This window comes from Mya arenaria, chromosome 11 (genome assembly GCF_026914265.1).
Source record: "Mya arenaria isolate MELC-2E11 chromosome 11, ASM2691426v1".
Taxonomy (NCBI): domain Eukaryota; kingdom Metazoa; phylum Mollusca; class Bivalvia; order Myida; family Myidae; genus Mya; species Mya arenaria.
Genome location: NC_069132.1, coordinates 46,320,122 through 46,346,589, shown reverse-complemented (window position 1 = coordinate 46,346,589; position 26,468 = coordinate 46,320,122). Strand labels below are relative to the sequence as shown.

The following is a 26,468-nucleotide window of genomic DNA, read 5'->3' as shown; positions in this document are numbered from 1 at the left end:
AAGATGACACAGGTTTGAGCCCAACTGCACACCAATATATCACTGGTTTGAACCCAACTGCACAACAAGATGACACTGGTTTGAGCCAGATTGCACACCAAGATGACACTGGTTTAAGCCAAACTGCACACCAAGATGACACTGGTTTCAGCCAGTTTGCCCACCAAGATGACACTGGTTTGAGCCAGACTGCACACCAAGATGACACCGGTTTGAGCCAGACTGCACACTGGGTTGAGCTGATCTATCGACCAAGATGACTCTGGTTTGAGTCTGACCTTACACCAAGATGACACTGGTTTGAGCTTAACTGTTGACCAAGATGACACTGGTTTGAGCCAATCTGTTGACCAAGATGACACTGGTTTGAGCCGATCTGTTGACCAAGATGACTCTGGTTTGAGTCTGACCGTACACCAAGATGACACTGGTTTGAGCCTAACTGTTGACCAAGATGACACTGGTTTGAGCCAATCTGTTGACCAAGATGACACTGGTTGGAGCCGATCTGTTGACCAAGATGACACTGGTTTGAGCCAATCTGTTCACCAATATAACACTGGTTTGAGCCTGACTCTCCACAATTATTTTTATGCCCCCCTTTGAAGAAGAGGGGTATATTGCTTTGCACAGGCATGTCGGTCGGTCGGTCGGTCCCTCGGTAGACCAAAGCTTGTCCGAGTGATAACTCAACAATTCCTGGACGTATAGTCATCAAACTTGACATGAAGGTTGGCCTGACCAGTAGATGACCCCTATTGATTTAAGGGCTCATCGGGTCAAAGGTCAAGGTCACAGTGACCTTTAATGGTAAAATAATTTTAAAGCTTGTCCGAGTGATAACTCAACAATGCCTAGACCTATGGTCATCAAACTTGATATGGAAGTTGGGCCTGACCAGTAGATGACCCCTATGGTTTTGGGGGGTCATCGGGCCAAAGGTCAAGGTCCCAGTGACCTTGAATGGTAAAAGGTTGTCCATGTGATAACTCGACAATGCCTGCAACCATGGCCCTCAAACTTGACTTTCAGGTTGGGCCTGACCAGTAGATGACCCCAATAGTTTTTTGGGGTCATTGGGCCAAAGGTCAAGGTCACAGTGAACTTGAATGGTAAAAGGTTGTCCAAGTGATAACTCGACAATCCTGCACCCATGACCCTCAAACTTGACTTGAAGGTTGGGCCTGACCAGTAGATGAGCCGTATTGTTTTTGGGGGTCATCGGGCCAAAGGTCAAGGTCACAGTGACCTTGAACGGAAAAAGGTTGTCCGAGTGATAACTCGACAATGCCTGCACCCATGGCCATCAAACTTGACTTGGAGGTTGGGCCTGACCAGTAGATGGCCCTTATTGATTTTAGAGGTCATTGGGCCAAAGGTCAAGGTAACAGTGACTTTGAACGATAAAAGGTTGCCAGAGTGATAACTCAACAATGCCTGGGCCCATGGCGCTCAAACTTGACTTGGAGGTTGGGCCTGACCAGTAAATGACCCCTATTGATTTAAGGGGTCAAAGGTCAAGGTCACAGTGACCTTGAAAGCAAACTCGACAATTCCTGGACCTATGGTCATCAAACTTGACATGAAGGTAACAGTAACCTTTAATGCAAAAAAGTTGACAAATCTTCTCCCAGTGATATCTCAACAATGCCTGAATCTATGATCATCAAACTTGACATGTAAGTTGGGCCTGACCAGGAGATGACCCTTATTGATTTTAGGAGTCATTGGGTCAAAGGTCAGGTTCACAGTGACCTTGAATGCGAAAATGTTTCAAGTGATAATTGGACAATGCCTGCACCCATGGCCCTCAAACTTGACTTGGAGTTGTGTCTGACCTGTAGATGACCCCTTATGATTTTATGGGTCATTGGGTCAAAGGTCAAGATAACAGTGACCTTGAACGAAAAAAGCTTGTCTGTGTGATAACTTGTCAATGCCTGCACCCATGGCCCTCAAACTTGACTTGGAGTTGTGTCTGACCTGTAGATGACCCCTTATGATTTTATGGGTCATTGGGTCAAAGGTCAAGATAACAGTGACCTTGAACGAAAAAAGCTTGTCTGTGTGATAACTTGTCAATGCCTGCACCCATGGCCCTCAAACTTAACATTAAGATTTTTGGTGACCAGCTGATGACTCCTATGGATTTTGAGGTCATAGAGTCAAAGGTCATGGTCATAACACACTCTATCCTCAAACTTGGGGGGGGGGGGCATAATGTTTGACAAACATCTCTTGTTTTTATCCTAAATGTAACATTATTTTTATTTTTAAGATCATTGATGTCTGAACTTCATCTTGATATGTTTTACAATATCTTAAGATTTCTTATATCTGCTAACTTCATAATGCCCCCTTTACAGACTTTGCAAAGCAGAGGAGTAAAACGTCAATATAAAAACACTCAAATTTACATTTTATTATATTCATCTAAATACAATGTCAAACTGTCCTATTAAAAAAAATGAATCTACAAATGGAGCAGAAACTCTGACGACCTCAGATTTACAAAATAATTTAGGTTTTCTTGTCCATGAATTTTGATAGTGTCACTAATTGATAAAACTCTGTTTGAAGTCTTTTATTTCACAGACGGAAGTTGTCATTTCTGTCAATTCTATAAAACCTGAAATAGAGAATAATATTTATTTAAAACATAAAGTAGACAAATAGAAATAAACACGTTCAACACCTAGTTCTATAACTCCTAACTTTCAACAATGAGTTCATCTATATTTGTACTTTTAAGTTTGACTTAGTAGAAATGTGTTAATGTTTAGAATGTTATTTTTTACAGTTTTACCAAAACTATCCACCCAAATGTTGTCAAGTTTTCTTGCCAGCCTTAAGATCAAATTTAAATTGCATACTAACACAAGCTATATAATTATACTCTTCTGATGAATAAAAATACACAGATTGAACTGAAAATAATGTCATCTCTTTTTAAGTAGTTGTCATTTGGAGAATTGTCAGAATACTAGCAAATGAATTTAACTGCAATATATAAAACACCATGTATATGTCAAACATGATTGACCTATATAAATGTATATACATGCATAGATGTTCTTTTATACTGACCTTTATATTCTATAAACCAAAAAGCTAGTGACCCCCACTGGAGCTAGATGACCCTCCAGTTATAGACTGGTAAGTGTGAGAGAATTTAACCTTTAAGCCATGGTCACCTCCCCCTGAAACATAATCACAATACTAACATTAAAATCCTATTGACTGTGATGTAGAGCTAGTGTCTCCATTACTGCTCCTGGTATAGGTTGAAAACTAAAAGGTTCGTCAACACAGGCCATCAAAAAGATAAAAAAATAATTATGATATGACATTTCAAGTTAAAGTTTGCTTTGGAATATCCAAATAGCCATGAGGATTGATTTCACTCTATGTACACAGCTCCTGGAAATGTATTCTTAACATGTGAACATGCTGCTTGCCTTTAGATGTTTTCTTTAAGATGTTTCACAAGATAGTAAAAATCTGCTTGAGGATTACCTATGTAAAAGTGAAATTAAATTATACATGTTTATGTTAGATCAATTGTTAGGAAAGCTGAGAGCTGATATAAAAGAATAACTCTTCCGGTGTATTTCCTGGGTAGAAACCAGTAGTGGTGTCAGTTTTTAAGAGGCCATTAAAAAGTAACCCTGATAGGGATTGAACCCCATAACCTCTTGTTAAAATCCCTTCAACCCATGGAGAAACACATAGACAGCATGTGTATACCATACGTGTAAAGGCAATATTTTGACTTTAAACAAAGATAACTTTAACATAAAACAGCCGCCTGATGGAGCCCTGTCAAAACATGACTTTTGGAAACAGGTGTATCAGAGTGTTCGAGGAAAATAATCACCTTATTTTACTCCGGTAATAACACAAAGGCGGGGCTCTTTAAGCGGCACAGACTGCCCTGTGTATCATTAAAAAAGATGAACAAAAAGAATAGTTGTTTTTTCTTTAAAGACTTCATGAGGGCAAATTATTGCCTTCCAACGTGCATTTATGACATAATATACTTATCACATGGTATAAACACTGATAGAAAAACATAAACAATAAACAACATAATATGCTGTTATTATCTCATAAAATTCTTATTATAAATACACCAGTTTGAATTAACTACTGATCAATATGTTTTGTGTTATATGATATGGTGAGGTGAAACTGCTACTGGACATTATGTTTTGTGTTATATATATGTTGGGATAAAACTGCTACTGGACATTATGTTTTGTGTTATATATGTGCTGGGATGAAACTGCTACTACGGTAGTCATTATGTTTTGTGTTACATATATATTGGGATGAAACTGCTACTTGTCATTATGTTTTGTGTTATATATGTGGTGGGATGAATCTGCTACTAGTCATTATAATTTATGTTTTGTGGTACATATATATATTGGGATGAAACTGCTACTTGTCATTATGTTTTGTGTTATATATGTGGTGGGATGAAACTGCTATTGGTCATTATGTTTTATGTAATATATGTTGGGATGAAACTGCTATTGGTCATTATGTTTAATGTAATATATGTGGATGAAACTGCTACTGGTCATTATGTTTGAGCTACTGGTCATTATGTTTTATGTTATATAATTATATTGGGATGAAACTGCTACTTGTCATTATGTTTTGTGTTATATATGTGGTGGGATGAATCTGCTACTAGTCATTATAATTTATGTTTTGTGGTACATATATATATTGGGATGAAACTGCTACTTGTCATTATGTTTTGTGTTATATATGTGGTGGGATGAAACTGCTATTGGTCATTATGTTTTATGTAATATATGTTGGGATGAAACTGCTACTGGTCATTATGTTTTATGTAATATATGTTGGGATGAAACTGCTATTTATCATTATGTTTTGTGTAATATATGTTGGGATAAAACTGCTATTGGTCATTATGTTTTGTGTTATATATGTGGTGGGATGAAACTGCTACTAGTCATTATGTTTTGTGTTACATATATATTGGGATGAAACTGCTACTTGTCATTATGTTTTGTGTTATATATGTGGTGGGATGAAACTGCTACTAGTCATTATGTTTTGTGTTACATATATATTGGGATGAAACTGCTACTTGTCATTATGTATTGTGTTATATATGTTGGGATGAAACTGCTATTGATCATTATGTTTTATGTAATATATGTTGGGATGAAACTGCTATTGGTCATTATGTTTTATGTAATATATGTTGGGATGAAACTGCTATTTGTCATTATGTTTTTGTAATATATGTTGGGATAAAACTGCTATTGGTCATTATGTTTTGTGTTATATATGTGGTGGGATGAAACTGCTACTAGTCATTATGTATTGTGTTATATTTATGTTGGGATGAAATTGCTACTGGCCATTATGTTTTGTGTTATATATGTGGTGTGATGAAATTGCTATTGGTCATTATGTTTTGTGTTACATATATATTGGGATGAAACTGCTACTTGTCATTATGTTTTGTGTTATATATATTATGGTGGGATGAAACTGCTACTGGTCATTATGTTTTGTGTTATATATGTTGGGATGAAACTGCTACTGGTCATTATGTTTCAATTTTGTTATATATGTTGGGATGAAACTGCTACTGGTCATTATGTTTCATGTTATATATGTTGGGATGAAAATGCTTCTGGTCATTATGTTTTATGTAATATATGTTGGGATGAAACTGCTATTTGTCATTATGTTTTTTGTAATATATGTTGGGATAAAACTGCTATTGGTCATTATGTTTTGTGTTATATATGTGGTGGGATGAAACTGCTACTAGTCATTATGTATTGTGTTATATTTATGTTGGGATGAAATTGCTACTGGCCATTATGTTTTGTGTTATATATGTGGTGTGATGAAATTGCTATAGGTCATTATGTTTTGTGTTACATATATATTGGGATGAAACTGCTACTTGTCATTATGTTTTGTGTTATATATATTATGGTGGGATGAAACTGCTACTGGTCATTATGTTTTGTGTTATATATGTTGGGATGAAACTGCTACTGGTCATTATGTTTCAATTTTGTTATATATGTTGGGATGAAACTGCTACTGGTCATTAAGTTTCATGTTATATATGTTGGGATGAAAATGCTTCTGGTCATTATGTTTTATGTAATATATGTGGAAGGATGAAACTCCTACTGGTCATTATGTTTGAGCTACTGGTCATTATGTTTTATGTTATATAATCATGTTGGGATGAAACTGCTACTGATCATTATGTTTTGTGTTATATAAGTAGGGATGAAACTGCTGCTGGTCATTATGTTATATATGTTGGGATGAAACTGCTACTGGTCATTATGTTTTGTGTTATTTATGTTGTGGGATGAAACTGCTACTGGTCATTATGTTTTGTGTTTTATATGTAGTGGGATGAAACTGCTACTGGTCATTATGTTTTGTGTTATATATGTGGTTGGATGGAACTGCTATTGGTCATTATGATTTGTGTTATACATGTGCTGTGATGAAACTGCTACTGGTCATTATGTTTTGTGTTATATATGTGGTTGGATGGAACTGCTATTGGTCATTATGATTTGTGTTATACATGTGCTGTGATGAAACTGCTACTGGTCATTATGTTTTGTGTTATACATGTGGTGGGATGAAACTGCTATTAGTCATTATGTTTTGTGTTATATATGTGGTGGGATGAAACTGCTACTGGTCATTATGTTTTTATGTTATGTATGTTGGGATGAAACTGCTACTGGTCATTATGTTTTGTGTTATATATGTGGTAAGATGAAACTGCTATTGGTCATTATGTTTTGTGCTATATTAAAGTGGGATGAAACTGCTACTGGTCATTATGTTTTGTGTTATATATGTGGTAAGATGAAACTGCTACTGGTCATTATGTTTTGTGCTATATTAAAGTGGGATGAAACTGCTACTGGTCATTATGTTTTGTGTTATATATGTGGTGGGATAAAACTGCTGCTGGTCATTGTTTGTATTACATATATCTTGGGTAGAAAGCAGAATGGCTCTACATACCTCTGGATTTAAAGCATATTTCAAGTCTTTGCTTTCATCAGTTGATATGCAAATCTACTACTACAATTGTAGTATGGTACATGTTATCACTGTCAGTGTAAGATACATGTTATGTCTGTCAGTGTAACTACTACTACAACTGTTGTATGGTACATGTTATCACTGTCAGTGTAAGATACATGTTATGTCTGTCAGTGTAAGTAACTACTACTACTACAACTGTTGTATGGTACATGTTATCACTGTCAGTGTAACTACTACTTGTACTACACTTATAGTTTAAGACATGTTATCATAATGACAATGACATTGTAAGTGTAATTATACTTTTCCTAAAATGCTTACATATCTTTGCCACGAACAAAATGCCAATTCCCCAAAGAGCAGCCAATGTTATGGCGGTCTGCATTTCCGAGGCACTGTCTGTAACATGGCCCTTCGACTGAAAAAAAAAGTATCAGTAAATCACCGATGTTGAGAGGTCATGGGGAATTAACTATTCTATAATTTTATTATAAATAAATTATATTTACATGAAATCATATGTTAGTATGAAGCAGTCACACTAATTTGCCATGAACTATGAAGTCAAACCAATAATTTGTTAATATTTTTTTTATAATAAGCACAGTTGTGAAGCTATTATTTAAATAAATTTCTTTATCTTATTATCAATAACAATGAAAAATGGACTAAAAATGAGAATGATGTACACAAGATAATAGAATACACTTTTATACACATTTCCTATGGCTTTTACTGATCTTCTGTAAAAAACAACAGTAAAGTAAAAATCAGTTGGCTTATAATTACAATTTTATAAAACTAAGGAAAAGTATTTATGATCGAGATGAAGTGAGCTGGACTATTTGGGCAAGTTAAAGTAACTGTAGGTTTATACAAATTTGAAGAAGAAACGTTACAAAACCAGGTTTTTAATAATTGCGTAAGGAACTTTGACAAGGTTCAAATGAATATCAGTGTTCGATACTAACGGGGTCCCGGGATCCCGAGGACACCAATTTTTCGGGAGGGACACTTGAACTTCAAAGTCCGGTATTCTGTCGGGACACTTAAAATTTGACCGATAAAAGCTAAACATCAATAAATAAATAGTGTTTCTTTTATTTATTACATAAATTTAGGTCCCCCTAAATTTCTTAAAAGTGCATGCAAAAATGATATTATTATTAATACGTTGCACACACTAAAGCGAAAGTGTGGCTGACTTTTTGACTATAGTTACGTCATGAATCTATAAATAAACAGGGTTAACACTTCCGTTTTACATTATCAACAAGGTCAGAGGTGACAGACTGTTATTATCGGTACAACAATTATGTTGAATTAGTTTGCTTATGTGTCAGAACTGCCCCAAAAAGATGCCAACACTACTGACCGTGATGACTTAATGATGCGACCTTCGAGTTGTTACACTAACATTTACGGCACAAATACCGGAATCCTACTATTCAACATTTTTTGTTTTATGCTTTGATCGAAACAACATAGAAATAAAATTCCCAAAGTTTTATTAATGCAATCAATGTATAAAAGTTTACGACATTTTGGCGCAAAAATTAACATACACAATTTTTCGGTCGTCTGCTCTTCCAGTATGCGCTACACCTGTTGGGCAGTCTGATTGATTGATCAGCAGCTCTACTTAATATAAACTTGAGTTTTCACAAGCCAGATGTAATAGTCCAACTGTTTCTTAATCAAAAGCATTGACATATGACAAGACCTTGAACCATGACTTATTTAATGCGTATTTTACGAAAATCTAAAAATAGTACCAACCATCAAGTTTTTGTTTACATTGTATCCATCTTTGTTTATGACTGAAAACAAAAGGGACTTAGACATTCTACCGCTTTTGAACCCAATCTACTGACTAGGAGACCCATATCTTCCTCTTGCCATCGCCAGAGGTTCATATGTCTGACACTGTACTATTACCTTGTCATTACATGCTGTTGAAAACATGTATAATATGGTGTTTAAAAGACACTGTATGTGCATGTTAGATTTATTATTAAAACAGGTTAAGTAATGAAAAAAATGTAAAAAATGGAAGGGACTCCTAATTTCAAGAAGGGACACCTTATTTCAAATGTTGGTGTCCCTTCGGATCCCTTGAAAAAATGGTTAGTGTCGACCCCTGTGAATATTAATCAAAGCAGTGACCTTTACCTTTTCTGATTTCCTGACAAAGCCAAATACTATTTGAGGCTTGCTATATTCCATAAAAGTTAAACATTCTCTACAACAATAACCTTGACCTTAACACAGCTGTTTAAACCTTACTGACTTCAAAGCATATTCACTTAAGTTCCTACACAACAAGCTTCATCAACATAAATTATTTCTAACTCCTGTTATTGGATAGCCACAATAATGCACGTATAGTGAACTTTTTTAACATTTGGATATTCATTTTGTTCCCTAAACTCCATAAGTGAAGTCAACTGATTCATCCCAATGTAATATATATTCTTCAACTGTAAATCAACAATATTTAACACTGCATTATTAAATGGAACCACAAAAGTTGAACATAAATTATTTTTAGCCAATACCTTTCTCATCAATACACTTCATGAAACTTAAATTCAGATCAATCTGTCAACAAAGCATCACCAATTTTTTAACTGTCTAGCAGGTGCCCGTTATCTTTCCACTCAATATACTTAGCGCTGGGATCTGTCATTCTTGGCTAGAAAAGCAACAAGTGGGATATGGACGTGTAGAGCCACCAGAACCAAAATCGTCAAAAACTTTGAAGCGGCTGTTTCCATGGACTAGTTATTGGACAGATATCATTGTCCAATTTTAGGTAAAAGCGAACTTGACCCCACAACCCCCAAAAGCAAACCCAAAGTATGTCTTTAAAAAAAGTACCTACACAGCAAGCTTGACCTTTGACCCAAGAATCAATTAGGTGCCTTAAACAGACCACATCTAATGTGAACAACAAGTTTGAATACTGTAGTTTGTACAACAAAAATTAAAAAAATATTGATATGAAAATGTGTTATTAGAAGCTTGCAGAATTGTTATTTAATCCAAATATTAAATCATCAATTCTGTTTCAATATACTTACAATGATTCTGTTGGCTTTGGCATATGTTTCTGTTGCTTTGCAATCATAGACAATTTTATAAAATTGTGGTGCACTCTGTAAATAGAAATCACTGAATATTAGCTTAATCTTTGACTATCCATATCCTTTTCCATATCCAATAGGGAAAGAACAGCACGCCATACTAAAAAATCTGTATCATGCAAATGTTGTGTTCGGATCCAATATCAAGTTGATGCTGAAAATTGATTATGAGAAACAATAAATCAAAAGTAGAATATACTCAAATAATTCAACACGTAATCTAACAAAGGGTATTTTGGAGCTTGCTGTCATTTGACAATGTCATTCAATTTCGCGAATCCACTCATATTTATAAAACAACGTCTTTAAAGTCTTTAACAATAAAGTTTTCAAATAAAACGTGTAGAACCTTTTTTGCTGCAGTGGCTGCACGAATAAGATGCGTCAATTTCATGATGTTGTCTCGACTGATCAAAAATTATTATTCTTTCACTTTCGTTCGTCCCTGTAACCTTGACCTCTAAACAACTTCCGGTGTAACGCGCACCTGCGAGACTTTACGTGACAACAAAAATGTTTAGATGTTGCTAGGATGACATTTGAGCAACCGTTCATCGTTTATCTTGGATTCTAGTGACAAAAGAGATACTTTGCGATATTCGGTGTCCGTTCCAGGAAGATAATAATGGCTAGTTACTTAAGAGACTTAGAAAGGGAGGGATCCCTCCCACCATTGGTAAGAAGCGAAGCCAGAAGGGTGAATTTTGATGAAGTAGGCTACACACGTTCTAGATCGCCAAGGGCTCGCTCCCCGAGGGCTCGATCTCCGGTTTCGGGCATGTATGTCGGGCGTGATAGCCCCCAGTTTAACCCCCGACCACCATCACCTGGATTCACTAGACGGACACCACTCTCTGATACTCATGTAAGTGTTTATTAATTGGATTTTAATTGAAGATTCTTGGAGGGAAAGCATGTGCTAACTTGAGTTTTACTTTATTTACATTATCATAATATTGACACAGAGTTGACATTGGAAACAATTTACAAATATTTGTCATTAATTAATATAGTACCTGTATGTAGTTCCAGTGTATATGCACATTTCCATAAAAAACTTTTTGGTTGGGTAAAAATAAATTTAAAAGGCAGTTTTTAAGTGTGAATGGGAGTCGTGATATGGTTTTTGAAAAAATGTCTCATCAGCAAGTGTTGCTTTTATTGAAAACAAAAATAATATTATTTGGTTATAGCCACTCTTTGCAAAATGTTAGCCCTTTGGACATTATTTCATTTTATATATTTGCTCCATGTTGAATGTTTTTGTTTTATGTGCAAAGTTGACAAACAATATGCTATTGGTCAGTTGCTTCGTTGTGCAACCAAACACTCAATTACTGGTCGGCAAATACCATATGAATTGTTATGTCACCTGTTGAACTATTCTTCACAGAAAAGCAGCCATATGATATACAACTGATTTATAAAAAACATGCTCCTTTAATTTATTTTTTCTTCCATATAAATGTACATGTAATTAATGAGCAATGATTATAATATGCTTTCCAGGGGGTAATAGATTATCAGTGAAATAAAAATGATATAACACTGTTTTAAACAGTGAAATAACATTTTTATATCTTTCACAGTTTTAAAATGTTAGCGCATACAGGGCTTTGACACAAATTCAACAATGTCATTTTTTATATCTCTTTTATACATATAATGAAAAGAAAAATATGTTTGTTTCTGTGTACGTACAATTTACATGCGAATGCATGTGCCTGTAAGGTGTAAATTGCACCACATTAACCTTTTGTTGAATTAACTGGTTTATTTTGTCCTTACATGAAATATTTAATGCTTTATGAGAGGCAGTCAGAAATTCATGAATCAAAATTGACTAAGACTAAAATAATGGTGTGATGTCATACTAAAAGTCGTTCTAAATGACCATATATATTAGAAATTTGTTGAAAGATTGGGAAGTCATAATGTAAGTGTCTCAGAATAAATATAAGTTATGATTCAGAATTCAATTTAAGTTTTAATGTTTGTATAAAATTCACTACATGGTTTATTAACATTCCTGTTTCTAATTTTACTTGAAAATAATTTAAACCACTACAGTTTCCTAGTCACAGTACCATTCATGAAATTATTTAGACCTGTTTAATATATGAAGTTTCAGTACTTTTGACTGTATGCAATAGTTACCCTGAAGATATATTTTTTTAAATCACACATTCCTCTAAACGCAACTTGTATAATTTATATACAAATTTAAAAGATATGTAAAAAAATGAAGTGTGTTGGAAATACAGATAAGACAATAATTTGTCATAATATTATATCGATATTGCTCACACTTGAAGGGAATGGATATTGACAGACAAATCACAATTGTTCCTGTAAACCATTCTGCAATCAATATTTCTGTGTGTTGCTATAGAAACCACACATGCTGGATAAACATAAAAACGGTACTACTGGTTCTATGATAGTGATGCAAACATCAAAAGTATTGGAATTTTTTAAACAAAATAAAAAAGAAAGACGATACCAAATACTGGTATAAGAAAAAATAAATATAAAAGTGGAAACTTGAATTATCTGTCTGGCTTTAGTTCAAGTAACGTCAATGTTTATTTACTTTTGGTACATTAACAACAGGGTAACATAAGTTATAAATAGCTTCTGGACTAATATTGTTATCCAATCTATTTTACTTGAGTGTTTACATACATGTTGCATTGTTCATCTGTGACCCTTTGAAAGAGGGTTTAAAAAATTCAGTCTTATTGGTTTAATTGTCACAGTTATAACATTCATATTACTCTCCTGGTGACAATGTTTTGACTAAGTCAGACTTGTTTATCATATCAACATTATGTTGCTACATTTTCCAATAAATTCCTTAGGATGCCTGAAACTTAGGGAAGCCTGGTCCTGTTCCTAGCTCATTAACTATTTACAGCTATTTCACAATTTATGATCCTGAGGACATCTCAGTACTTACTACAAAAAAACAGTACAAGTAATTTTCTTAAGGAGTGAATTAAAAACAAAAGTTTTTAAAGATTGTGGTTAATTTGCGTGAATGTAAGGTTGTGTTCTTTTTTTTTCAGTTACAAGAACAGATTAAAGTGGCCAGGGATGAGCTTCAAAAGAAAGATGCCCTTATACAGCAGCTTGTTAGGTATTGCATTACATAAAAAATATGTTTAAAGGCCATCCTTTAAAAACAGTTTGTTTGCACTGTGGCTGAAATTGGGTATTTAATTTTAAGTCATTCATTAGATGCAGAAGATCTTTCTTATTTTACTTCATCAGGAATGATGTCTTAAAAGTATTATAAAATAATAGAAATTAAACTGTTTGATTCCGATTTCACTGCCCCCCAAAATAGGGAAAGTATGTTGAGTATATTTTTTGGGGGGGGTAAAGTTTTGTCTGAATTACATTGTCACTTAAGTGCCATTTGATATGGATTATGTTTATAAGAGCACTCTATCAAAATGATACTTTATAACATCTTTCCAAACTCAAGAAACTACCAGAAAGATGTACCCAAAAGGCAAAAAATTAACAGTAGGAACAAAATTGTCTGATGATATGAGGGAAGGTCTTGAAAATGGAACAAAGCTTCTTTGTTACGCCTTTTAAAATGTTAGAAATATCTTTTATTTTACCTTTTATGTGTTTAGAAATATCTTTAATTTTATCTTTTATGTGTTTGTAGAATTATAATATTTCTATTAAAGAAGATTTACCATAAATATGATTTATAATATTTCATTCTTTTCAGTATGGAATCTTCAGCAGCGTCAAAGCTCACTTCAACCAGTAGAAGTGCACAATATTTTGTAAGAAATCTATTATCTGTACAATTGTATTTATATTTTGATTAATTGACATATAAATGCTACCCCTTAAGAACTTATAATATGATTCTTTAATTATAAGTTCAATTCTATACATTGAAAAAAAATCATGACTAGTTCATTATATCCTGGTCTTCTTGTCCTTATAAATGTTATCTATCGTAACTGTTTTTATATAAAAAATTTAATTACAATTGGTTTAAATGCTCTGCAGAGCTTGTGTTTGTATGTTAAAATGTCTTGCAGGCTAAAAAACTTACCCTTTCTTATCTTGCAGTCAAATTACGGTCATGGCAGTTCCTCAAATGAACGTGTAAGTAGAACATGTAGGATCTATGAAGGCTCTATATAAGACTTGATTTTTAGGTGTACACGGTTTTATGTTATTTTCTGACTTTTTAAATTTTGTCCCAGTATAAAACATCCAATGTATGTTCAGTGTAGCTTCCATTTTGGTTCAATATAGGCTCAATGTTGGTTCATCAATGAAGGGTAAATGTGTTGAGTATTTTTATGCCCCCGAAGGTGGGCATATTAAAATCGCACCGTCCGTCCAACCGTCCGGCCGGCCGGCTCTGTAACTTTCCCTTGTATGGACAGATTTTAAGATAACTTGCCACATGTGTTCCACATACCAAGATGACGTGTGGCGTGCAAGACTCGTGTCCCTACCTCAAAGGTCAAGGTCACACTTAGTGTTTATTCACAATGGAGTGCTGCATATAAGGATATAGAGTATAGGCTGTCATGTCCGGGCTGTAACTTTCTCTCGTATGGACAGATTTTAAAATAACTTGCCGCATGTGTACCACATACCAAGACGACGTGTCGCGTGCAAGACCCGTGTCCCTACCTCAAAGGTCAAGGTCACACTTAGTGTTTATTCACAATGGAGTGCAGCATATAAGGACAAAAAGTATAGGTTGTCGTGTCCGGGCTGTAACTTTCCCTTGTATGGACAGATTTTAAAATAACTTGCCACATGTGTTCCACATACCAAGACGACGTGTCGCGTGCAAGACCCGTGTCCCTACCTCAAAGGTCAAGGTCACACTTAGTGTTTATTCACAATGGAGTTCTGCATATAAGGACATAGAGTATAGGTTGTCGTGTCCGGGCTGTAACTTTCTCTTGTATGGACAGATTTTAAAATAACTTGCCACATGTGTTCCACATACCAAGACGACGTGTCGCGTGCAAGACCCGTGTCCCTACCTCTAAAGTCAGGGTCACACTTAGTGTTTATTCACAATGGAGTGCTGCATATAAGGACATAGAGTATAGGTTGTCGTGTCCGGGCTGTAACTTTCCCTTGTATGGACAGATTTTAAAATAACTTGCCACATGTGTTCCACATACCAAGACGACGTGTCGCGTGCAAAACCCGTGTCCCTACCGCAAAGGTCAAGGTCACACTTAGTGTTTATTCACAATGGAGTGCTGCATATAAGGACATAGAGTATAGGTTGTCGTGTCCGGGCTGTAGCTTTCCCTTGTATGGACAGATTTTAAAATCACTTGCTACATGTGTTCCACATACGAAGACGATGTGTCTTGTGCAAGACCCATGTCCCTTCCTCTAAGGTGAAAGATACAGTGTTTATTCACAAGGGAATTCTGAATATAAGGACATAACAGTGTAGGTTGTCAAGTATGGGTGGTATTTTTTGATGTTCAGAGGCAATTTAAAATAACTTGCCATATATGTATTTGACACGTAAAGGCAAGATAAACTTTTCATGTACTGACCTTGTTCGTAGGTCAATGTCACATTCGGGGGCATTCGTCACATACTGTGACAGCTCTTGTTTTTTCATTTTTCCCACTTAATATAAAAAGCCATGCAGACTCAATATCTTGCAAAATATTAATTAATTATGACATCATATTTTTAATCGTTTTTATTTATAGGATACAGTAATTGTGCGTGGACGTCAGCTGACTATTGACGAGGATGGTGACCAGGTACGCATTGATAGTTTTCAGTTCGTCTGGTTCTCCAGTAAAAAGTTGAAATGATAACACTCTTAGTCAAAATATTGGTGACAGAGTCTAACAAATACATAAGCCTTTGCCAATAGTTAAAATAATCTGATGGATATTCACATAAAATATTTATAGTACACATGTTAACAATTTCATTTTGCAATGCGCTATATATGAGGCCTTGAACATATTTAATTTTAATTGAATTATCCAATAATTTCCTTTACTTTAGTAATGAAAATATATTGATATTGATGTTTGGTCAACAAAAAGAAATTGACATCTGGCGATTTATTTTTTGGAGATTGAAAAAAATTAAAACTTTTGATGGCATTAAGTTTGGAAATAATGCATGTAGTTACTGATGCACGAACTTTACAATATTGCCATATTTCTGTAATGCTATCATAATTAACCTTTTTTTTTAATGTGTTTCCATTAAAAGATTGATTTATCATTATACCAGTCATTATTATGTCCCTTCTCTTCCAGGAAGTTAAAATCTCTGGGCTGGGACTTGGAACATTCAGGGATGCAGTTGGATCAATGGTCAGTACATCATTGATTGGCTATTGTTTAGAAGCCCACCCTGAAATTAACCAAGATCCTGTTTAAAGGTGCTTAGATCAAGGTTTAACAGACATCAAACAATAGACAAATAATACCACAAACATTACTCCATTAATTTACCTTGTACCTTTTATATTCACAGCAAGAAGTCAACTTTTATTCTGCCTCATCTTCCCGACAAAGCCTGGATGCATCTCGGACAGAATGTGCTGAGTTGCAAGTTAAAGTGGACAGACTACAAACCAAGGTTATAACATAACCTGACTTGCCCTTGACCAAAAATGCTTTAACAGTATTGAAGGGAAAGAAAAAAAAAAAATTGCTGAAAGGACTATTACTACAACTACTCTGTTACTGGTAGAAGGTCTCACACCTGCAAATAATGATGGGGGATCAAATATTACCGTATATATGTCAAATGTCTTGAATTTATTCTTTTGTCATTTGGCCAATTTGAAATATATGAGACTAAGCAGTTGTTAACATTAGAATAAATATTATTTTCACACCAAAATTTAGTAAGGAAAAACACTTTCTAATATTTTTTATTAGAAGATCGATTGTTGTTGTCTATTATCCATATGTCATACAATCAAACATTACCTGCAACCCCTGTATGATCATTGTTTCACGTATCTAAAAGAAGTCAGAGATCTCATTGCATTATGTTCAACTCATCTAAAGGCCTGATCTCAATGTCTTCTTTCTAACAGAACAAGGAGCTTGAAAACGAGCTTGAAGTACGCGATATCAAGATAAAGGAATCGAAACTTCTCTTGGAAACAAGCAGGGAAAGTGAGGCTCGTCTGCAAAGACAGGTTGACTCTCTTCGTGGTGAGATCAGTGATCTTCAAGGTCGTGCAGGGGCTTTTGAGTCTGTAGCAGGTCGAAGTGAGGTTGCTGTCAGTGCATTGCAGAGAGAAAACAAGTCATCTCAGGAACGTATTGTGGACTTGGAAACCAGGCAGAGGTAAGACATTGTTTCTGAAGTCATCTCATCTAATATCAACTAAGAGTGGTCTTTTGTTGCTAGTTGTGCCCTCTTGAGGTTAAGGTTTTGGAGCTCATCAAGGGAACTTTCTCATTACCTCACAAAACAGTACTGGTTGATTGCCTGGAAACATATGGAATATGTAAATCAAATAAACTTATCCAAACTAATCTTATCTTAGTGCATCTTCACTAATCCAAGCTGTATTCATTTCTCATTTCATTATCATTGCAATCCAATTCACCTCACTATGTAGGCGTCAGTTGGAGGAGCGTGAGGAGGCATGCGCGCGCGTTGAGATACTTGAGCGTAGGATGAAGGACCTCCTGTCGCAATTCGCTAGCCTTCTCAAGGTTGACACACTCTCTCCTGCAGGACCTTCTTCCGAGGACGTGCTCAGAAGGGTATGTAATGATGAGGGTATAAAGACCATCCTGAAAAATATGTTGTTTGCACAGACTTGACCGACTTGTCAAATATTTCTTGACATTAGTTTTTTAATGCACAAGTAAGCAAATAAATAAATTTGAGAATACTGTTCTTTTGTTTAATTCAAAGACATCTCTGTTTTAAAACAAAATAATTTTCTATCTATTGGCCCACTAAAAAATCTGAATCAAATGACTGCCAACAAACAATTTGTGTATCTTTTTATGGTTTGACAGTTTTTTAGTTTTAATACACTATTAGTCCAGTAGAACTTTAGATGCAGCCTGTTGAATCTCAAATATAGAGGAATAATTAGTCCTATGTCTCATGAATTTGAAAAAAATAATGGCAGAAGTTGTATTTGCCTTTAAACAACATTATTAATATATTTCTAGATTTCGGAAACCATTGAAGAAAATGCATTGCTGAGGGGAAAACTTCTCACGCTGAATGAAACACTCAACAATTCGGAACTTGAGACAAAGGCAAGCCGGGAAACCATCATGCGTCTCGTGTCAGAGATGGGTCGTGAACAGCAGATGCAGTCGAGATACGAGTCAGAACGGGAAACACTTAGATCTGTATGTACTATATGTTTAGTGTGTAGTTTTGTCAGTAGTTGGCTATTCTCTTTGGCTTGTCTTTATTTATTTTCAGTTCTTCTTACTAATATTAGCTAGTGATAGTCTTGCTGTATTTGGTATATTTTACTTACTAACTGCAATTAACTCTTATATAACAAACTGATTTCTTATCTATATCTTATGTTTAACAGTTTTTCCATGAGTGCTGAAATTTTTACACATACATTGAATCATCCGGCCTCTCATCAAAGTTTTAATCATTTGTATAAATTAGTAACAATAACTGCAAATCATCACTTTGGGCCACTTTTATTTCTGAGATAAAGTTGAATTGTCTGCAAAACATTGAAATGACCTTGATGTATTTTGGAAGACTGCTTCATAAGTGATGACATGGGGTATTTATATTCATCCTCCAGTTGCCGTATGCAACAAAATCACCCCTAAAAATCATAAATATTGGAAAAACAAACGGTTCCCTGCTCCTATGAGGTACTCTTTTTTTTCCTGATCTTTCCTCACCCAGTAATCATGTAATGTAACTTTTTCATTTTTCTTTTAACTTGCAAATATTATGCATCAATAAATTTTAATTGCATGATTGTTAGTCTTTGATTTATAAGTCATTATTATAAACTAACTTAGCTGTTTCAGCATTTACATTAATTACAATGTATCAAAGATGTAAACTAATTTATATTTATGAACTGATTTTAAGATTATTAATTGAAAATTTGATAAAATATCAATTCAACATTATGATATGAAAATCAGGACTGAAATATAATCTTCAATTTATACAGTCCTTCTTGTAGAATTCTGTAGAAGTATGGATATCACAGATTTAGGACCTAGTTTCCAAATTTTGACTAGTATATTTCAAGAATAAAAAAAATGTGTTGTGGCTTTTGAATGATTCTATGGATTACATATGAAAACAAAATGTAAAAAGGATTTTATTCTTGATCAAAATTTAATTGCATTTCTTTAATAATAAAATAAAGTAGCTAGTGTTGATTGTGTGTTTATTAATATTGCAGTAATGGTTATATTTCAACATTGTCTTTAAAATAAGTAGTGCATTAAGGGATATTTGCCCCAAAGTTGGCAACTTTCATTTGAAATAAGTTAAGTTACATTCAGAGGAAATTGAACTATAACTTCTCTTCACAACAAAAATCAACTGGAGCCAAATGTTCTTGGGTGCATCATAATGATTCATGTAGTCCAAAATCTGTGGTCCCACTCCCTTGACCCTAACCAATGACCCATTTCTGTATATAAAAGAGGAGCAGGGAACGCTACAGGCCTGAAGATGGTCCTTTGAGATCGATTCTGAAATCCCCGACACGATACCGGGAACGTAGTAGCTCACCGCGTCGCAGAGATCGTAGCCTTTCGAGGGTACGTTCTTCTCCTAGCTATGATGAACATTTAGAAAATGTTGGGATTGTTTTTTAATATCATTGTACATACACTAATTTAACGGTTGGATTCCCCTAGATTAAGGTGAAAGAAACATGTGTCTTGTCATTACTTTATAACGAGGGGTGCGTGCAAGACTGTAAAAAGGCCTCAGGTAGTTGATACAGTATGGCACGCACTGTTTGAATCATGATCTTGAGTGACTATGATTTGAACAATCTATAAACAATAAAAAAAAGTAAACATAAGTAGTATTGTCAACGCATGGTAGAGCTTTAATTGAATGTTTATGAAAAGCATAATCGAAACATTTGTTATGAATGAGTGTGAATAAGTTATCTTGTGTGCATTTCTGTAATTGCTGTGGGGCCAGGTAATTTGAAACTTTCAGTCACAGATAAACACATTATTATTTATATTTCAAATTACCCAACGAGTTTGCTTGGCTATTAGTTTTCTCTTTGGCACTTTCAGCTTGTGCTTCATGTAGATAGCTGTGTGCTCTTGGTGAAATTGGAATTTAATCAAAAGTACAATTATATGAAATTTGGATATCTGGTGACCTCATTTAATTTTGGTTTTATTTGAAAGTTGTTTTTTTGTGTAGAAAAAGAAGAAAATACAAAATTAAAAGAATTTTTTTTTTTCACAGATTTTTGGCCCTGAAATATTGCAAATTTCAGCGAATATAAATAACAACCTGTGATCACTTTGTGTATGGTGTATTTTTGTTCATTGTTCATTAGTAATAACTAAGCAATACCCTTTCAAATGATATGACAATTATGGTCAGCAGGCATCAAAATTTAACATTTAGGCAAATGAAACGATAAATAAAAAATCTTATTTGCACATTGGGTACCTTAAGTGCTTACTACATACTGCATGTGCATTTCAGCATGAGATTTCTTTAGTTAATTATTAGTGTTACTGCAACAATGATAATATTTTCACTGTGGTTAATATTACATGTGATGATATTTTTGTTTCCTCAGGAGCGCGACATGGAAAGATCTAGTCGGGTTGAGTTTGAGCGTGAACTCCAGATGCTGAGAGACCGTCTCGAAGCGTCTCAACGCACTATTGATGCTCAGAGGAAGGAAATTGATATAAGAGAATCACGCCTAGCTTCCTTGGAGGCCGAGATTCGCACCAGCTCAACATCCGTACACAGTGCCAGCACCCGAATGAACCTGTTCGTTGACCAACTTTCAAAGCTTCTAGGCGAGACTGACTCCAGCTACCTTCTTGAGGAAGATTCCATAAGATGCAGAATAGAAGAGATTATCCTCTCTCGAAGAGAATACAAATATGTGAGTTGACAAGAAATAAGAGTCTCAATTTATTGATGATCAATGATCTATTTAATATCAATATTTTTCTAAATGATCTCTGTGGTAGTTATTCTTAGAAAAAAATCTTTATAATCCTATTTAGGGAAGTAGGTGATTGAATAATTATCATTTTAACATGTTTGAAGTTTTTATAAAACATGTTAAATTGACTGTTATGAAATGAGAATTGTCCAAATAAATAAGAACTTACAAAATATACAATATAACAGATAGTTATTTATTGCAATTTAAGAAACTATTTTTGAATAAGAACACTTAATTTACTAGTTATTACTCTTGCATTTAGAACTTGTTATTCATAATTACCATTCATTAACCAATCATCCTTTTTAACTTAAGTCTTTTATTATCGATTATTCCTTTCCTGCAAAATCAAGTCAATAAATGTTTAAAACCTTGATTCATCTGTTTCAGAAACTTGAGGCTCAAGAAGATAGAATCAAGGAACTCACAGAGCAACTGGAGGCCCAATACGAGCTTCACAAGACTGCAGCAGCCCGGGCGCGAAAGGCCGAGGTAGAGGCAGCCGATATGCGGGAACGCTGTCGCTCAGCGGAGGGTGAGCTGGCTGCAGGAGATGTGCTCAGAGACGGGTTCAGGACCGACAAGGAGAGGGTAGGTCACAAGACTCATTAGAATGTTTTTGATATATATATTTTTTATTAAAAAAAATGAAACTAAAAGAGTGTGTGATTGTGTGAAATATATGATAATACTTTGCCAGGTCGCAAGGATTTTTAATGGTGAAGAAGGTCTTTTACGTTAACCTTTTTTAATTGTAAAATCGATTTTAGAGACGTACAACCATTTTGTTTTAGCTTGATGTGCTCTGGTACCTATTCAAAGTTAAGGTTAATGATAATCTCCGTGTTCATTTCAGTACATGAGGTGCATGCAGCGTTTGGGAGAAGCCATGAAAATGGACCGAATCTCGCTGGATCTGGGACTCGATATGACCATCGATGCGCTGATCGCTCGCGCCGAACAACTTGTCAAGATGGAGAAAGACGCCATTACTGACAAGTCCACACACATTTACAACCTTCAACGCAAGGTCAAAGGCCTTAAGGAACAGTTGGAGAGCAAGGATCTCCACATCGACCTCCTCCGTAAGAAGATTAACTCCCTTGAAGAGAAACTTCTTGGAAAGTCCACCATTGAGCGGGAACGGGACTCGGAGACCCTTCGTATACGCAAGATGGAGAAACTTGCAGAGAAGTACAAGATCAAACTGATCGATGCCGAACGGGAGATTGTCAACTTAAAGGCTCAATTGCTGGGATCCAGTGAACTCAGGGTTAGTATAATGGAAAATATTCAGATTTTATTTGTCTACTTCTAGAATGATCTACTTCATGCTCTGAATCATCTAGTTTGCATACATGTATGGTAAGGTAAATACTTTCTGTACATGTCTAGCGGTCCTGAAAACAGACACCACCAAAGTATGTGCAACATGTAAAGTGAGAGAGCACCTGAGAACCCAATTTTGACAAAAGATAATTAATCATGATGTTTGCTTTCTATTTGGAAACCAGTACTAAATATGTCATTTTGAGAGGCCAAGAGAACTTGCCTCTTGACGGTCTTGACCCTTCAACTCCCTGAGTGAGAGGAAGATTCTCTGATACAGTCCTAGCTTTACCACTCAGGAATATTCCATCTTTAATTTTGTCAATGACATTGTTCTGTATGTAAACTTGAACTGTTTCTTTGTATGTTCAGGTACATACACTCGAACAAAGGAAAGAGGCCGAAGAACTTGCAAAGACTGTCGAAGAGCTTGAGAAGCTGCGACGCAAGCAGGCGCACAAGATTCGTGAGCTCAAGACAGAGATCAACTCCTCCAATCATTCATCACAGGAGAATCGCGTGGTGGCTGACAACGCTGTTCAGGCTCTCACCAGTGAACTCAGGACGACCAAAGCAGCTCTTACAGCTATCCAGAACAGAGAAAAAGCGGTAAGATTTGTTTTATGGTATTAGAGTATATGCCCCAGATGATATCCTCATAGATTTTGAAATATCTCAATTATGTTCCAGTCAATATACCATTAAACCTTAATGCATGAAACTTTTTCTTGTCATTTTTAACCAAATATTTCCCTGAGTTTGGTTTCTAATCACTTTCAGTCAGTTGAGGTTAATGCAAAGCAATGTAAGCTAAGCCTAAATGCAATAATTTTGAAAATCTGTTTAAATTTCTAATAAAAAATTTGAGAGCCAACTTCAAAAATAACATTGTTTAATTCACCATCTATGTTTTACAGTTACTGGACTTCCGTCTGGTTGTCGCGAGAATGTTGGGTCTTGACATCAACACGCTGGCAATCCCCGACTACGAAATCATCAGCCGCCTTGAAAAGCTCATTCAAGCTCACCACAGTCATACCTTTACGACGCTTAGTCTTGAGGAAGCCCTCGCAGACATGGAAGATGGCTTTGTCAGCGGTTATGTTGACTTCAAGAATACTACAGGCTCATCAGAGTCGCACAACATCCGAAAATCGCGGGAACGCGTGAAGCGGAAAGCGCTCAAGTGCCGGGCTCGTTCTATGTCCCCACAGAGGAGATATGACCCCAAAGTTTATTGAAAATAGTAAAGACTTAGATTAATAACTTATATACTAATTCAAGTAGGCGACGTAGGACTACTTCCTCCCCCGATTCTTGGCAGTCCTTTTACAGTTGTAGAAATTCGGAGGTATCTTTACATAATGGTGTATATATGACATGTAGCAAAAGTGCCAAGGTTATGGAAAGAAATTAGTCAAAGTTGGTCAATGACTTGGTTAGATGCTGAAAGGAGCTATCCCTGGTTTTCATCACTGAAGTTTGTAACCTATAGTATGAGCTTGGTTGTTGCATTGACATAATTAGTTGAGATTTTGAATGTTGTTAGGGGTAAATATAACTGTATGCAGTAGGTTGATATTAATAAATAAACTTTAGTTTTGTTATATTCTCTTTCTCCCTGATGGTATGTACAACCATTGAAGGTCAACAAATTTATGTGCTTTTTTTAGACATTAAAAGTATACATGTATCATGTATATATTTTTAGGTTTATAGAAAAGAAATTGTTAGAATATTGACTATTGTCCGAGAATAGAGAATAAAGGTTGTTTGTTTAATATGCATTAAAAAGGTACGTAATGTATATTAACGTGAATTCTTTTTTTGGAAACAAATTAAAAATTTATAACTTATCAATTAAACACTATGTTTGAAAATATATTTTTTATATCCTGACATTAAATCAAATACAAATGATATTGTATTTACTCACAAGTACATTCATGTATATAACAATCAGCTATAAGTACCCTGCATTTTGTGGTCACCATAACACACGCATTTAAACGGAAACAAAGTGTAGCTTATTTGCCAGAAAGATGCATAGTTTATATTCAAGTAGGAATTTAGATCTGTTCAATTTCTTTTATTATTATTGTTTGTGTCGCTCATTTGTTAATGTGGCCTTATTGTATATTTTGGAGTGTTTTCTTCTGTTATTCGTCGATATTTTGCTCATACAATCCATATCAAAATCATGTAAAAAAATCGAGGAACAGATGAAAATATTGAATATTAATCAGATATTTTTAGAATTCATTTTTAATTACCTGTTTTATAGTGCCTAGAGCTGGGAAACGTTTTATATCATTTTTCTTTCTCTATCTTACCATTTTTTTCTTTGAAATTGAGAGATTAAAAGGTCTTTCTTGTATGCCAGATTTTTGATGGTGTAATTATTATTTAAGTCTCTATTTAATACACACATAATAATGACATGTTTCTTGTATATATTGTTTTATTTAACTTTTTTTATATGCAGAGAACAAAATTCATGGAGCAAATAAAACATTGTATGTGCTCATTGTTTTATATATTTTATTTAAAAATATAAGGAATATTTTACATTTTGATACATTATATTGGACTATTAGGGCTGCATATCAGCTCAATTTATTATTATATTTTTTATGTATTAAGTATTTCTCTGCAATAGTTAGTTCTCATTATTTAGTTGTCTGGTCTGTGATAACTTCTTTGCAAATAAACCTACTGCCAGGACACTGTTTTGTTTCTTCACCTCTTGAGAGAGTGGTCTAATGATAGAGATGTTCACATCTCGGGCTTTGAGCCCCACCCAGGGAACATTCTCTTAGGCTCTCAAAAAGGAGACCAGTACCGTTACTAGTACTATTATTTTACCAAGTAACGGACTCGAAGGGATAAATAACGGCTTACAGCTGTCTTCAAAATTAAGTAAACTAGTATAAACAAGCCTCTTAAGTCCAAAATGACAACCTGTCATCTCTCACTGTCAAATGCTCAAGTTTGAGAGGGGACAAAGTCAATTCTGTTGAATATTCACCATTATATGGACTGTAATTCATGCTGGTTATCAAACTTGTAGTTGAAATATCATGCCCACTTCTGATACCAGTTTAGTAAAGATTGGATAAGAAATGCTCATAGTGGAAAAGGTGCATTTAGTTTTTATGATTTAAAGCTGCACTCTCACAGATTAACCAATTTTCCAACTTTTTGTCTTGGAATAAGCAAATTCTTGCGTAAATATCTGCTAACCAGTGATGAAAGACTGCTGGAAAAATATCAGATCGCAGATTTTCATAATTCCATTCCAAATTTAATGTTTTATGGCTTAAACCGTTACTAACGGTTTAAGAAAAATGCATAAAACATCAATTTTGGGACGGAAATATGAAAAGCTGCGATGTGATCTTTTGTCAGTATTTTTTTATCACTAGTTTGTGAATATTTACGCAAAAATTTGCTCGTTCCAAGATAAAAAATAAAAAAGTTGTCAAAACGTTCAATCTGAGAGAGCAGCAGCTGCTTTAAGGGCCATAACTCTAAAAAGAAGTGTGGTCTTGTTGGTTGCTTTCCTTAAAGACATCATGCCGATAAAAAATGTTACCAAATAAGTAAAGTGGAGGCCTTATACAAGTCAGTCTTAAGTTTTTGAATAGAACTGTCCTGTACAGGTCACCATTATTCAACAATCCAAATAAATAGGGTACTTACTTTGACCAATGTGCATATCA

General features: G+C 34.9%; 1 protein-coding gene and 1 long non-coding RNA gene across 3 annotated transcripts; one reads left to right on the top strand and one right to left on the bottom strand.

The window, feature by feature from the left end:
- Window positions 1-2,407: 2,407 nt before the first annotated feature.
- On the bottom strand, window positions 2,408-10,704 carry LOC128207674 (uncharacterized). The gene is made up of 5 exons (XR_008256749.1): window positions 10,579-10,704; window positions 10,167-10,241; window positions 7,405-7,501; window positions 3,088-3,200; window positions 2,408-2,629 (listed from the first exon to the last, which is right to left on the bottom strand). It is a non-coding gene; the product is annotated as an uncharacterized LOC128207674 (long non-coding RNA).
- Window positions 10,705-10,743: 39 nt separating this feature from the next.
- On the top strand, window positions 10,744-25,470 carry LOC128209790 (coiled-coil domain-containing protein 170-like). 2 transcript variants are annotated; one of them, XM_052913998.1, is made up of 16 exons: window positions 10,744-11,094; window positions 13,298-13,368; window positions 13,978-14,035; window positions 14,331-14,366; window positions 15,965-16,018; window positions 16,532-16,588; window positions 16,752-16,856; window positions 17,323-17,579; window positions 17,857-18,004; window positions 18,425-18,610; window positions 19,901-20,017; window positions 21,034-21,351; window positions 21,808-22,008; window positions 22,274-22,690; window positions 23,119-23,355; window positions 23,664-25,470. In XM_052913998.1, the coding sequence occupies exons 1-16, from the start codon at window positions 10,855-10,857 to the stop codon at window positions 23,985-23,987; spliced, it is 2,826 nt and encodes a 941-aa protein (XP_052769958.1). In that variant the 5' UTR covers window positions 10,744-10,854; the 3' UTR covers window positions 23,988-25,470. The 2 variants fall into 2 exon arrangements, with proteins under 2 accessions (XP_052769958.1, XP_052769959.1); XM_052913999.1 differs by lacking the exon at window positions 19,901-20,017.
- Window positions 25,471-26,468: the final 998 nt, after the last annotated feature.

Coding starts and splice junctions, on each gene's coding strand:
- LOC128209790 (XM_052913998.1), top strand. CDS start 10,855: ATGGCTAGTTACTTAAGAGACTTAGAAAGGGAGGGATCCCTCCCACCA. Junction 17,580..17,856: donor GACTTGGAAACCAGGCAGAG/GTAAGACATTGT, acceptor CTCACTATGTAG/GCGTCAGTTGGAGGAGCGTG. Junction 22,691..23,118: donor TGGGATCCAGTGAACTCAGG/GTTAGTATAATG, acceptor TTGTATGTTCAG/GTACATACACTCGAACAAAG.